Source organism: Phodopus roborovskii, unplaced genomic scaffold (genome assembly GCF_943737965.1).
Source record: "Phodopus roborovskii unplaced genomic scaffold, PHOROB, whole genome shotgun sequence".
Classification (NCBI taxonomy): domain Eukaryota; kingdom Metazoa; phylum Chordata; class Mammalia; order Rodentia; family Cricetidae; genus Phodopus; species Phodopus roborovskii.
The window spans coordinates 23,910,899-23,925,273 of NW_026126460.1; the positions used below are offsets into that span (position 1 = coordinate 23,910,899).

Here is a 14,375-nt window from a genome sequence, read left to right on the forward strand (position 1 = left end):
CTTTTGTAAAATATCATCCTAGTACCACATTCAGCCAAACCCAAGGCTCCAATGAAGTGACTTCTCTTGCACCTCTTACATAAAAATATATCTAGCAGGACTATTAAGAGTCCCTGTGGAAGCCGGGCGCTGGTAGCACATGCCTTTAATCCCAGCGCCGCTTGGGAGGCAGAGGCAGGCAGATCTCGTGAGTTCCAGGCCAGCCTGGCCTACAAGAGCTAGTTCCAGGACAGCCTCCAAGACAATACAGAGAAACCCTGTCTCAAAAAACAAACAAACAAACAAAAAAAGAGTCCATGTGATGGTTTGAAAGAAAACGGCCCCAAAGGGAGTGACATTATTAGGAGGTGTGGCCTTGTCGGAGGAAGTGTGTCGCTGTTGGGGCAGGCAGGCTTCAAGGTCTCTTTCACTCAAGCTTCCATCAGTGTGACAGCCAGTCAACTTCCTGTTGCCTCTGAGTCAAGATGGAGCACTCTCAGCTCCAGCCCCGTGTCTGCCTGCACACCGTGCTCCCCACCATGATGATGGACTAAACCTCTGAGACTGTAAGTTGTCCCCTCAATCAAATGTTTTCACCACAAGAGTTGCCATGGTCACAGTGTCTCTTCCCAGCAATAGAAACCTAAGACACATCCCTTCCATAAATGCTACCTTAACTTTCCTTGCACATGACTTTTTTTTTTTTTCTTTTTGGAGCCTGTCCTGGAACTAGCTCCTGTAGACCAGGCTGGCCTCGAACTCACAGATCTGACTGCCTAAAGAGCTGTTGTTTGCCAGACACTGCACCAGGAGGAAGCCTGGAGTGAGAGAAGGTAACAGCCAGTTCACTTGAGAAGCAGTTTTCCTTCACTGCATGCATGCTGTCCCTGCCCTGGCAACCCCTGCCTCAGCTCACTCAAGGCCCAGGCTGGCATAGAATTCACCATCCTACCTCAGCCTGGGAAATGCTGGTATTACATACATGCCTGTGTGTACCACCATACCCAGCTTTGCAACACTTTCTTGAAAAAGTCTAAAACTATCAGAACAGAGCCAACACACACACCTGCTGTGCTACAGAAGGAAAGCCTGTATCATACTGGAAACTCCATTTTCTTCAGTGCAGAGGGTAGTTTTGGTAACAAGATTTAGATACACTGTGATCAGTCAATTTAAAAATGCATTTACATGATGCCACTCACTCTCAAACAGAGCTATTTGAAAGAAAAGGCTCCCCCAGACACAGGTTAACACCCAAGAGCATCAGCGTGGCTTTGTGCTTCATAATGGTGATGAAAAAAAAAAATCTGAAGCAGTTTTTATTAAGCTTCTTCAAGCTACAGTAGCTACTGCCCAGGAAGGAAGATGTTCTTAAATATTAGCATTTATGTGTCTACTGTAATGTTAGGGACTATTGAAAGTATAAAACCTATGATCATAACCAGCACCCTTAATTTCAGCACTCAGGAGGCAGAAGCAGGTGAATCACTATAAGTTTGAGGCCAGCCTGGTCTACAGAGGGAGTTCCAGGACAGCCATGGCTAAGCAGGAAAACCCTATCTCAAAAAAAACAAAAGAACAAACAAAACTCAATCATTATAAGTGTTACACTTCAGGGTAAAATAGACATTTAATTCTAAGACTGAGTCAAATTATAAGGAAAAATATTATAACTAGTGTGCAGTGCTAATGAAAACCCATAAAGTTGAACTGCTTGTTAAGAAGTAAGGATGAGCTTTTGAAGACTGACTGTCATCACTCTTGTGCAAACTGGATGTACCAACAGAGACCAACAATGCTAAGCTCTGTTTAGAAAATACAGAACTTTAGAGATTTTTAAATTATTTATTTATTCATTTTATGCATATAGGTATTTTGTCTTGCATGTATGCCTGTACACTACATGAGTGCATGGTGCCCACAGAAGCCAGAAGACAACACTGGATGCCCTGGGACTGGAATTACAGACAGTTGTGAGCCATCATATAGGTGCTAGAGATTGAACCTGGGTCCCCTGAAAGAGTAGGCAGTGCTCTAAACCTCCAAGCTATCTCTCCAGGCCCTATAAAGACTTTTAATAGGAATGTATGTGAAGCCTATCCTCTCTAGCTCCTCACTCCTTTCCTCCCAGACAAAGAGCATAAATGTGTGACTGGACAGCTAGCACACAGCTCAGTGTTACACTCTGGTGCTGTAATTCAGTCACAAGCTTTGGCTCCTAATAGGCCTGGGCTGGAATCTTGGGTGCATACCTGTGGTTGCATGGGAAATGGAGGGACTGACAGAGAAGTTACTCTAACTGCTGTGGAGGACAGGAACATTTCCTGAGACAGACTGGTACCATGTGCATAGAGCTATCAGTGGTGAGTGAGCCCTCCCTGCAGAGCAGCCCCTAGCAGAAGGCAACTTATGTCCTCCTACAAGATACATGGACTCAGTTACAAAGTCAAAAGGCATTAATAGAAGAAGTGAGAACTACAATCAAAGCTTTAACTGCAGTTAGTTTGGGGAAGAAAAGCAGAATCACAAATAGAGAGAGGAACCGGTGGTTACTTTGTATTTTATAAAGCTGAAACCCTTCAAAATGATATTGCATTGTTTCCTGTATCACTTTCACTTTAAAAAGCACATTTCTCAATGTTAAGTTTTATATTTCAACTTGTATAAAACGGTGACTGCTCACGAAGAGAAATGAATGTCTCCATATGAGAGACATGGCCCTCTAAGGCTAGTGCACACACAATGAGACAGGGGTCAAGTACAAAGCGCTCTAGCCCTGACATCATCAGGGCTGCTGTGTGCAGTGGGTCAGCTCTCTTCTTTCCTGCTCAAGCATCCTCACAGGAGCAGTGCCTGCTAACAAGTGCTGCCTCAGAACAATCGCCTAAACACTCTAAAGATAGGAGCTGGTGGTGCACGCCTTTACCTCAGCACTTGGGTGGCAGAGGCAGGTGGATCTCTGTAAGTTCAAGGACAGCCTGGTCTAAAGAGCGAGTTCCAGGACATGCCCCAAAGCTACACAGAAACCCTGTCTCCACTCCCCCCCCCTCCAAAAAAAAAAGAACTTCAAGCATTGGCCAGGGATCAGGAAGTTAGGCAAGTTGTTAAATGAAGCTCACTGGGATACCCAAGCATTGCAGTCTGGGCACTGCAGACATTCTTGCCAGTAGTAGCCATACAAACTACTTCTTCAATGGTCAGCCTGAGGAGAGAGAGGCCGAGTTCCTTCTGATTCTATAATAACAGTCATTTCCTGACTTGGGCCTTTTATGTCAGCTTTTCAACTGAAAGCAAATGTTTGTGAACATGTTCAAAGACAAAGAAATAAGTCTAATGTGGAACAGTTCCCAAGACCTTAACCAGGGCGGCATCTAGTGGATACAGCCACAACAAAATTAAGACCAAATATTCTAACCTAACAAATCTTTTTAGGAAATTCATTGTGCACTTTCCACATTCACATCAAACATAAAGCATGTGTTATCTGTAATTGAGACTTTTTCCCTAGGCCTTCATGACCTTCTATGACTATTAAAAGAACAACTCCTCATTTTTCTTTACTAAAAAGTATACTATCTGAAGGAAGCAAGTTTCTCTTCTAGAATCTGGAAGTTCCAGCAGTCTAGACATTATAGGTTCACACAAGGAATCACAGAATATACAAGTCAGGGAGGCCAAGGAAACTTTAGCCAGACAGAATTGAGGGGAAAAAACGTACCAGGGCAAAAGTAAGAGCTTCAGTGAAGCCTGCAGCAGCCATGTCAAGTCTGAGGAGCTCCGTGAGCTTGTTGAGAGGAAACTGAGGGAAAAGCAACATGCCATGACATCTCAAACCTGCACTGTTGTTTTAGACATATTCATGCAGAACATACCATTAAAGGAAACAAACTCCTGCCCTCAGCAGCATACTGCCAATATCCCCACCACAGCCATCCAGCAGCCTCCCACCCCACCTCTCCCACAGAGTCCGCCTTCAGGCCCAAGCTGAGAAAACTGAATCTTCCACTTAAAGAGATTCAACAAGAGCTCCACACCTGAAACCTGTCTTTCTTCAAAGAACTAGTCACCACAGGTTCTCAACCCACTCTAATCACTGGGGCATCTGTTTTGCATCCTTCCCCATAGCAAATGCCTCTCACAACAAAGCACATCCAAATGCTGCTTAATTCCCAGGTTCTGTTTGTCTCCAAGCCTTCCTGGCATTCAAAAATCAGTTGCTAACAAGAGGAGTGTTTATTTAAGGTGCAATCTCACTTGATTAGCTATGGTGTATGTTTTCGGCAGAGTCATCTGAATGTTGTTATATCCATAGGCAATAGCTGCGTCCTCCACGATATCACATGCATGGATAACGTCGGCTCTGGTGGGAGGAATTTCAACCTCGATCTGATTGCCATCGCCTATGACTTCTGACTTCAGACACATTCTGGTCAGGAGCTTGGCAAGGTTTGCAGGAGATTCCCTAAAAAGCAAATGCACAAACCATAAGCTTCCCGGGAGTAGGTAAGACACAATAACCTTCTGTTTTAAGGCAGTTTCTACCTGAAACAGTAACGGCTCTTTGAGTTCTGTTAGTCATCAAATATCCTAGCTTACACTCTTACAAGGAAAAAAAAAACTCATTGTACATTTTATGCCTGAATTCTCTTCTCTCCCACCATAAATAAGTTTCAAAGCATACCTGATTCCAACTTTCTTGTTAATTAAATCAGCTCTCACCATCTCCTTTCTGTAAGCCAGCTCCTGAGAGAGAAAGTTTGAACACTTCAATCATTCCTCATCAAATGCAGTTTTCTAGTCTTTCTCATTCAATCAGCTATTTCAGCTTTAATACCCTGTCAAGAGACTGTTCTTAGTGCCACACACGGAAATAAACCCGTGTGCTTTTCTGGTTTTTGTTTTCGTTTTTCCAGACAAGGTTTCTCTGTGTAACAGCCCTGGCTGGCCTGGAACTCAGAGATCCACCTGCTTCTGTGTAGCTTTTCCCATTTTGCTCTGGTTGCTTCGCTGCAATAGGGTTTAAGTGGGTTTGTTCTTACATTTCCTTTTCCTAGAGCATACTTGATAATTGCTATCCTTGTATATAGTTTTGTATCAAGCCTAAATCTTTTTCTTTACTAAAAGGGGAATTGTAGTGAGAGGTCCACCCAGCCACACCTGTGGCGCTGACACAGGTATGTAGGTGAGCCTGTGGGATTTGGTCAGGGGTCTGGGATAGGCTTGCTCTCTCTTGCTCCCAATGTGGGTCCTTGGAGCAGGGACTTGCAGTCATCTGCATCTCATGTAAGTGATTTCTCCCCAATAAAATGATATGAATCTGTATTTGAGCCAGTCCCATGAATCTTGTGCCATGCACCAATTATCTCTTTCACTTCTGTCTCTGTGCTAGGATTAAAGGCATTCACCACCACTGCCCAGCCTGAACCTGAGGTTTTTAAATATTATTATAGAACCAATTTGTTATACTTGACTCTTCTGAATATTTTTTGTCCTAAATTATTTGATTACTGCTTGGAAATAACATAATCCCAAACATTTTCTTTTACAAGGCCATCCTCAGACCTACAGCACATTATCGTATGCATCACTTTCTAAGAAGTTTACAAATGTTTGGTCTTATGCAAGTAAAGTATATGACCAAGGAACAACAATACAATGTCACAATGAACCATCCACTGTAATAGTGAGATTAGGAAGCACGTTTCTCAGGTCAGCCAAATAGCTCCATGGGTAAAGGAGCTTGTTGTCATGTCAGATGACCTGAGTTCAACCCCCAGGACCCACATGATAGGAGAGCTGTCCTATGACTTCCACTTGGGTGCTGTAGTTCACACACTCCAAATAAAGACAATTGGTTTACTTATTTTCTGGGACTGGGGAGCCTTGTGCTTGCTAAGCACTGAGCTAAATCCTCAATACCCATAATTAATTTAAAAAAAAATAAATAAATTTCCCTGATGGGAGATGTGATTCTGTAAATATGTTTCTCATACTGGTTAATGAATAAAGCACTGTTGGCCAGTAGGAAAGCAAGATAGGTGGGACTAGGAGATAAGGAGGATTGGAGGAAGTACTAAGGAGGAGTCAGCATGGAGAGTCTGGAGAAAGCAGAATGCCGGCCGGTAAGAGAAATATACAGATCAGCAGAAATGGGTTAATACTTAAGACAGAGCTAGCCGATAAGAAACTAGTACCGGGGCAACAGAATTATATCTAATACAGTGTCTCTGTGTGTTAATTGGGGCTGGCACAGCAGCGGGACAAGACCAGGCGGCGGGTAGGAAAACCCTTACTCCTTACATTTCTCGTTACCATTTCCCAAGCAGGACACTATGATGTCCCCAGACCGGCCTATCAATCTGCTCCAGAAGACAGTAAAGTGGATAGGACTATGTTATAAACTGGCACTCACTCTCCTTCAAATGGCACACAACCTTACTACCTTAGGTGAAAGCACACATGCATAAAACTGAGCCTCTCCACCATCTTTGCAAACAGCTTAGGAACACTTACCCCAAATTACTCTCGATGTGCACACTTAGTAAGTGCATACAGGCATGCATGAAATAATGAAAGGAAACAGAAAAGCCCGTTCCGAAGCTCACACTATTAATCACTGACCTCTAAACCTTACTCCTTTCTATGAAGCAGCTCAGCTAGTGAGAGACAACAGCCTTCCCAGTGTTTTGAGGAACTCCTGAATTTCATATACGAAAGAAGTACTCACTCCCCCTTGGGGCGTCCTGCTCTGCAGACAGCCTCAGCACTGTTCTAGGACACATTCAAGAGAAACCCTTCATAAATGCCCAGCACTCCTTTTTAGAAACCCATAATTTTAAATTTACAAAAATGGTTTATAATATATGAATGTTTGCATGAGGCTATACACACCAAGAAAAAGCAAACAAAACCTTAAAGCATATTTTTCCTTTTCTTTACAAAAAAACATATTAAAAAAAAAAAAAAAAAAAAAAGGTGTGATGTCAAATGCCCTTTAATCCCAGTATTTGGGAAGGGGGGAGGGAACACAGTTGGACCTCTGAGCTCCAGGCCAGCCTGGTCTACAGAGTGAATTCCAGGACAGCCAGGGCTACACAGAGAAACCCTATGTTGACAAACCAAAAAAGAAGAAAGTTCAATGGAGTATGGTGCAGTGGTTGATGGTCTTACAGGACCCGAGTTCAATCCCCCAGCATCTACACGATGGTTCACAACCAAATGTAACTCCAGTTCCAAGAGATCTGATGTCCTCTTCTGGCCTCTACAAGCACTGAGCACACCTGGAGCACAGACACATGCTGGCAGAACACCCACACACATAAAATTCTTAAGTTGTTTTTTCCTAAAGAATGTTCTTCAGATCAGACATTTAAAGAATTGTTTTGAAGTTGTGCACACCTGGGTCACAGCACTGAGAAGGTGAGGTAGCATCAGCTAATATTTTGGCCTCAGAAAAACAAACAAACAAAAAAGCAACCACAAATTCTTTGTCCACATGCATACCCTTGGAAAGAAGCACTAAAAATTTTCCTACAACATAGAATAGTACCTAGTTCTCAACTCCACAAACCCCTCAAACCCAGCATAGCGCTGGACATCCTGTTGGCAAAGCACTGGACTTGCTCTTTTATAATGGGTAGCCCTGAAATGTCACCTTTAAAAAAACCTGTCCCTCATCTTAGAAGTGCTGCTTTGGTTGCTGCTGTTCCCCAAGTTCTGCCCTGACACCCAGGAGGCCACGTCCCAGTGAAAGCCTGGGCTTCTTCTTCTTCTTCTTTTTTTTTTTTTTTTTTTTTCTTTCTTGTTTGGTTTTGTTTCTTAATAAAAGTTAAGCAACAATCACCATTGAAACTCAAATCAAGTGAAAGTGTAGTTTACTAGTATAGTCCTTGACTCACATTTGTGGTAGCTTGGGTTGCATGCCCAACATTATAAAAAAGCCCAAACAAACTACAAAATCTCTTATCCAATAAAAGTGGATACTGTAATTTCAGCTATATAGTGCATCCCCACTTTCTCTATTAAACTAGAATAAAATGCTGCGGCAGTGAGATGGCTCGGTTGACGAAGGTGCTTGCTGTACAAGCTCGGCAAACCCCAAAACCCATATAAAGGTGGATATAGAGAATGACTCCATGGCATTTTCCTCTGGCCTCCACAGACATCGTCCATATGCGCGCATTCGCGCACGCACACACACTAATAACCAAAAAATTTTAAAAGATACTATACTAGAAAATAATGTTTTTAAGAAGGGTAATGTTTTTACCTTAGCAGATTTATCATACTTTTAAAACTATTTTACTGGCTAGGAGGAAGTAGAGAGAGATAGACACTTCCCACTTCCCACAAATAACTTAAGCTCCATCCCTGGTACCCACATAGAGGAAAGAGAGAATCAGGTTCTATAAATTGCAGGGCACACACATTCACAAACAAATGTAATTCTGGGGCTGGAGAAATGGTTCAGGTATCACAAGCACTGGGTGCTCTTTGACGGGACCCAGGTTCTGTTCCCAGCACCCACATGGCAGCTCACAACCATCTGTAACTCCAGTTCCAGGGATCATCTACCCTCCTCTGACCTCCTTGAGCAATAGGTCCACAACACACATGGTACACAGACATACATACAGGTAAAACACTTGCATAATAAAGCTTTTCAAGTTTTAATTAAAAAAGCAATTGTATATTCTGATTCACTTCATAAATATCAGAACAGAAAGAAATTAAGAAAGGAAGGGAGGGAGGGGGAGAGGGAAAGAGGGAGGGAAAGAGAGAGAGAGAGACTCACAAAGGCTGATCAGAGAATGGCCTCACAGAACCAAAATCACAACTAAATGATAGTGACAATATCCCATTTCAAAATGACCACCTTGCAGTGGATGTGGTTACACACTCCAGTTGTTGAGGACAGGGACAGGAGAATCATGAATTCAAGAATAGCTTTAGCAACATATTGAGTTCCATGCCAGCCTCAGCACAAAGCAAGATCCTGTCTTAAAAGCCATCAAAAATAACTAAAAAATACTAGCTTAGATGTTTTCTACCAAGACCCCATGTTTAACAATAACTGCTTACGTCTAATCCAGTCTGAACACATTCAGGGTAACTACACTGAAGCCTTCAGCAATTACAGATTCCAATGTGAACACACTAACTCGAGTAATTGTAAAAAGGGATGAAACTATAAATCACCCAGCTGTTAGTCAATGGAGGACAGATCAGAGAATTATGTTACTAAGTAATACACCGTGATGACAGCTACAGTCAGGAGCCTGTGCTTAAATCCTTGCCACAACACTTACTAACAGCCACCCACTAAACAGGATCTCCCTACAGACACAGCATACTGCTCACCCTCACTGAGAACTGAATCCCTGAGACATGGTGCAGGGTGTGCTACAAGGCTGGGTGGGCGGACAGATGGACTAATCAACATAGAAACACAAACACTCAACAATCACTACGGGAAATACAGCTAGGACTTACTATTATCATCATCTTTTAAGAACTTACTGGAAAAGTACTTGATTTTCCATTAGGAGAAATTACTTCAGCTGCTTCAACTCTAAAAACAAAAGAAAAAAGGTCATAAATAAAATGCTTAAGAAAATGAGCTATAAATTCTTAAAATATACATGATTAATAACTATTTTATAACTACAGATTCAACACATTTGATCACTCACATCCTAACATGGCTACACAATATTATTCTACCACTCCAGTTCCCAAAGCTCCCTGCCCAACCCCTTTAGACAGTGGCCACCTGCAAAGCTTATTTCCCAGTGTATATGGCATGCATCCTACATGGACTCCTTAACAATACCGATGTACATCCCAAACTTTACCAGGATATTAGGTTGCAAGACAGAAGCTAACATACAAATTCCTTGAAATGCAAATCATAAAAGGAAACTTTACAACTTTATTCTTATGGATTTACTCTGATTTATAACTGAGTCTAGAATAAGCTGATGCAAAGGATATGTAGCTCTGTCATATTCCTCTACACCTCTGTTTAGCTATTCCTCCACCTTTACATCTTCAAGCCTACTGGTCATTTAAATACCACTGAAATTACATTGCCTCCATGAGGCCTTGCCAGATTGGCCTTACAAGCATCAGAATATTTGTGTATTGTTTAGAGCTATGTCATTTCCCCAGATGTGTTCTAGCTACAGAAAGCACATCTAAATCCATGCACTGACAGACCTTAGCTGCCCCCAAAGCTTATATCTAAGCTATGCATACAAGAGTAAAGCATAGGTCCCAATAAGGGCTTGTTCTGTTTGTTTATTTTACGTATATTAGGGTTCTGCCTGCGTGTATATATGTGCACTACATTATTATAAATAGTACAGACAGGTCTTAGAGCCTTAGTTTCAGAGCACTGGCCAACAGTGGTGCTGAGTCAACGTACGTAAACTGATTTTCACAGTATTCACTGAACATGGCGACAATAATGTCAAGCACGATTTTTGCCTGCAAAAGAAAAAAAATACAAATATTATGGTAACTTATAAGTATATTCTCACTCACTTCAGATGTAATGAATATTTATTATAATTGAGTCTTCAAACACCTAAATATGAACCCTTACACACACACTCTGAGAAAGGAAGTAAAGTAAAAGCGTAGGAGCAGGCTCGCTCTTATCTTCAGGTGTTCTCTATTTACGCAGCTCTCTGAGAGTTACAATCCATGACTGAAACAAATCGGTTCGTTCTCCCACCCCAACCCTGGATTATGAGGTTTCAGGAGAGACAAATGGCTAGTTACTGGAGTAAATGTTATCAATTTCATAAGTCTCTGAAGCCAGACTGCGGAACCCTGGCTCAACCATTTATTCACAATGTGACTTTAGATGCTCTACTTTATTCTCTCTTTGGTTAAGTAGAGATAATAAAAATTCCTAGCTTTGGCAACTATAAATGAACAAACAAACACAAAGCACATGGAGAATCCCTAATATGTAGTAAGGACCATATACGTTCTTAGGGTAAAACAAATCATTATTGGGGGGAGGGGAGTCTCTTAAGGGTCCCGTTTGCACATGCCAACCTCCTATTGCTATAGGATCTCTATTTGCTTATCTGCACACCCTCTCGGCTTTCCTTACCATGTATAAAGAGGTCATATGTCACAGAACAAAGCTTTCCTAGCAATCAAACCCAACATTTGCAGTAATTCAAAGTGAGTGGACAACTAGGAAGCTGCATAGTCTAGACACCGTCAGGAATGTAAGCTAAAAAGTAAAGATAAAGGTTCTTTTTACCCAATTCTTCTGCTTTGGTTTTTTGACACAGTGTCTCCAGTAGCCCAGGCTAGCTTTGAAATTATATAGCAGAAGAGGAACCTGAATTCCTGACCTTCCTGGGCCTTTTAAAGGCTGGGATTCTAGGCACACCACTCTCCCATACCCAGCACAGCCAGTTCTTTTTTTTTTTTTTTTTTTTTTTTTTTAAAGAAAAACTTTACAAGTACACAGAAGCACAGACTACTCACAATACTGTAGCCTCTACAGTCACATATTTATCTTGCTAAGCCAAGAAGCATATACTTATAAAGTTCCTAGCACTGGAAAGATGAGGTACTCAGTAAGCATTTGTAAATTAAGAGAAGTACCATAAACAAGCTGAATATTATCCACATCATTTTTATTTTCTAAGTTTCAACAACATGTTCCCACCTCTTACATTTTAAACTTGAAAAATCGGTCTTGGCCCAGAAGTAAAATGTATCTTGTCTGAAAGTATAAGAGTTAACAAAAGATTTTATTTACCTTAGTGAAGTCAGTTCCTGTGCACTCAATAAATATATTCCTAGTATTTACTGTTATTTTTGAATGATTCCCTGGAAACAATAACCAACAAAAATGTCAGAGACATGGCATAATACAAACCTCAATTTAATTTAAAAATACATTTTAAATTTAGAAGAGGATATACAACTTCTTTTCCTTTGATTTTTGTAGATTAGGGTATCATTAGCCCAGCTTAACCTAGAATTCACTATATAGCCCAGACCACAGTGATCCTCCCGCCTCACATCCAGAGTCCTGGAGTATAGATATGGGCCACTATGACTGGCTATAGGACATGTGGCATTTTCTTTATACAAGTATTTATTTAGTGTGCATGCCATGGCACATGTGTGAAGGTCAAAAGACACCTTGCAAAAGTTGCCCTCATCCCGCTATGCAGGTTGCAGGGATCAAACACAGCTCAGAAGGTGTGAAGTCAAGGCCTTTACTCTTCACTGAGCCACACCACCAGACCTGGGATACAAGACTTTGAAGGTCCCATTACAAGTTGGAAAATACAGATAATCTCCACCATCTTATAACATAACTGCAAACAATCCTAGCACTTAGGAAGGAAAGGCAGGTGGACTTCTGTGAGTTCAAGGCAAGCCTGCTCTAGACAGCAGTTTCAAGACATCTGTGGCTATGTGGAGAAACCCTGTCTCAAAATGTAAAACAAACAACAACAAAAAGATAACTAAGACTTAGAAAGATAGAACTACCTGATCATGATCACAAACTATGAAACACTAAGGTTAAGGTTAGTTTGGATCTAGTTAACTTGGACGTCCACATTCTTGACCATCAAATCCGCAGTCATGCACAATCTCAACATTTCCTTCTTATCCTGTGTCAGCTAAACCTCCTTCTGATCTCCCCAAAGACGCACATCTGTGGCTTAGACGTCATTATATTGAGTAAACACATTAAACCTGCTTCATAAGCTTCCTTCACAAGGGAATTAAGAGTGCAACATTTAAATAACAGTTTTAGTTTATAAAACTATAAATCAGAGCTTGAGTTTAACAATGAGACTTGCTGTTAATAGCAAAACATCTAAATAAAAGCAAACAAACAAACAAAAAATGTCTCTCTTTCTCTTTTTTTACCCAAAGGGCCAGTGCACTTGCTACTTAATCCTGGCAGCCTGAATTCAATCCTGGAACCCACCCACATGGTGGAGGTGGAACCGACTCTTGAAAGCTGTTCTCTGACCTCCACACGTGCCATGGTATGCATGCTCCCACATAAGCCCAAGTACATACACTAGCCAGACTCTAAAAAATATCTAAAATATTAATTACCCTGAAAGAATGTGACAGAACCCATAGTTTTCAAAATATACTTAAACATGCATAAAGATTTTTACAGTTACAAATTAAATGCACACCCTATATCATTCTAAATAATAAAGATTTTTACATAAAAATGATCAACTAAAGGTTTTGGAAAACACATAACATAAAAAGAACTATTAAGATAAAAATCTATGGGACTGGACAGAATGTTCGGTGGCTTAGAGCACCTGTTGCTTTTGCAAAGGATCTGGGTTCAGTTCCCAGCAGCCTCATGGTAATTCAAAACCATCTGTAACTCCTGTTCCAGAGGATTTGATGCTCTCTTCTGGCCTCCAAAATACCAGGCACACATGTGGTACAGAGACACCATGCAGGCAAAACATTCATACACATAAAAAATATTTTTTAATTTTTAAATAACAAAATCTACCAAAGACCTGAGATTCAGCCACCCTATTGAGAATTCTACAAAAGCACTAATAACAAGAAGAAACTGCAAAGATCCATGCTCTTCATGAAGTTCTTTACCATTTATAATTGGAGGCATCGAGAGGACCACACCATTGCTGTCATAGATAACTGGATACAGGGGCTTATTTTCAATGATATGTAAATAATGCTTAAGGTGGTTGTCAGCCTGAAAAGAATTCAGTCAAACAAAATTATTTATTTCTACTTTAACAAGCTGACATTAATCTATTCTTACAAAGTCAGAAAGATACCAAAAATGTTCTAATAGACAGAAAGCTATAAACTCATAAACGTTACCAGTATAAACGGGCATCTTACTGTTTGCATATAGTCTCTCCTATCAGACTGAGATGAGAAACTGGTCACTTTCCCAAAGGGAAAGTAGATTTGCATTGGCACTGCCAAATCATCACAAACAAAATGCAGGCATCACCAAATTCAAAAGACAAATTAAGTCACTGGCAAATTAAGAGAAATGATACTATTTCTTCTTGTTATTTTCAATGTTAGGTGATGGCTTAACCCATTCTCACTGTTGAGGTCCTAAGATGCTAATGGTATTCCTTGAATATACAAAATAGCTAAATTTCTAGTTAAACATGTAAGAATTAGCCCATATAAAATTATTTATCCTTAAATTATACTGTGTCAGAATGGATTCTGGCTTAGGAGTAGACTAGGATTACTAAACATTTCTGAAATGCTCTGAACAAATTTCTGTCATTCTGTGTTCTGTATTTATATGAAGCACTGACCATTATAAAATCAAACTATCAATCAACTCTGAAAAACACTGAGATATCCCACATCATAGAGTA

The 14,375-nt window shown here is 40.8% G+C and overlaps 1 protein-coding gene across 2 annotated transcripts in view; it reads right to left on the minus strand.

Annotated features, from left to right (window-relative positions):
* Nucleotides 1–14,375, minus strand: part of Farsb (phenylalanyl-tRNA synthetase subunit beta) — a 61,110-nt gene that overhangs the window by 29,601 nt on the left and 17,134 nt on the right. For both annotated transcript variants that reach the window (XM_051190538.1, XM_051190539.1), the window contains 7 exons: nucleotides 13,615–13,723; nucleotides 11,768–11,838; nucleotides 10,406–10,467; nucleotides 9,499–9,550; nucleotides 4,661–4,722; nucleotides 4,234–4,441; nucleotides 3,698–3,778 (listed from right to left, as the gene is read on the minus strand). In XM_051190538.1, the coding sequence (XP_051046495.1) occupies nucleotides 3,698–3,778; nucleotides 4,234–4,441; nucleotides 4,661–4,722; nucleotides 9,499–9,550; nucleotides 10,406–10,467; nucleotides 11,768–11,838; nucleotides 13,615–13,723 (645 nt within the window). The remainder of the gene's footprint in view (nucleotides 1–3,697; nucleotides 3,779–4,233; nucleotides 4,442–4,660; nucleotides 4,723–9,498; nucleotides 9,551–10,405; nucleotides 10,468–11,767; nucleotides 11,839–13,614; nucleotides 13,724–14,375) is intronic.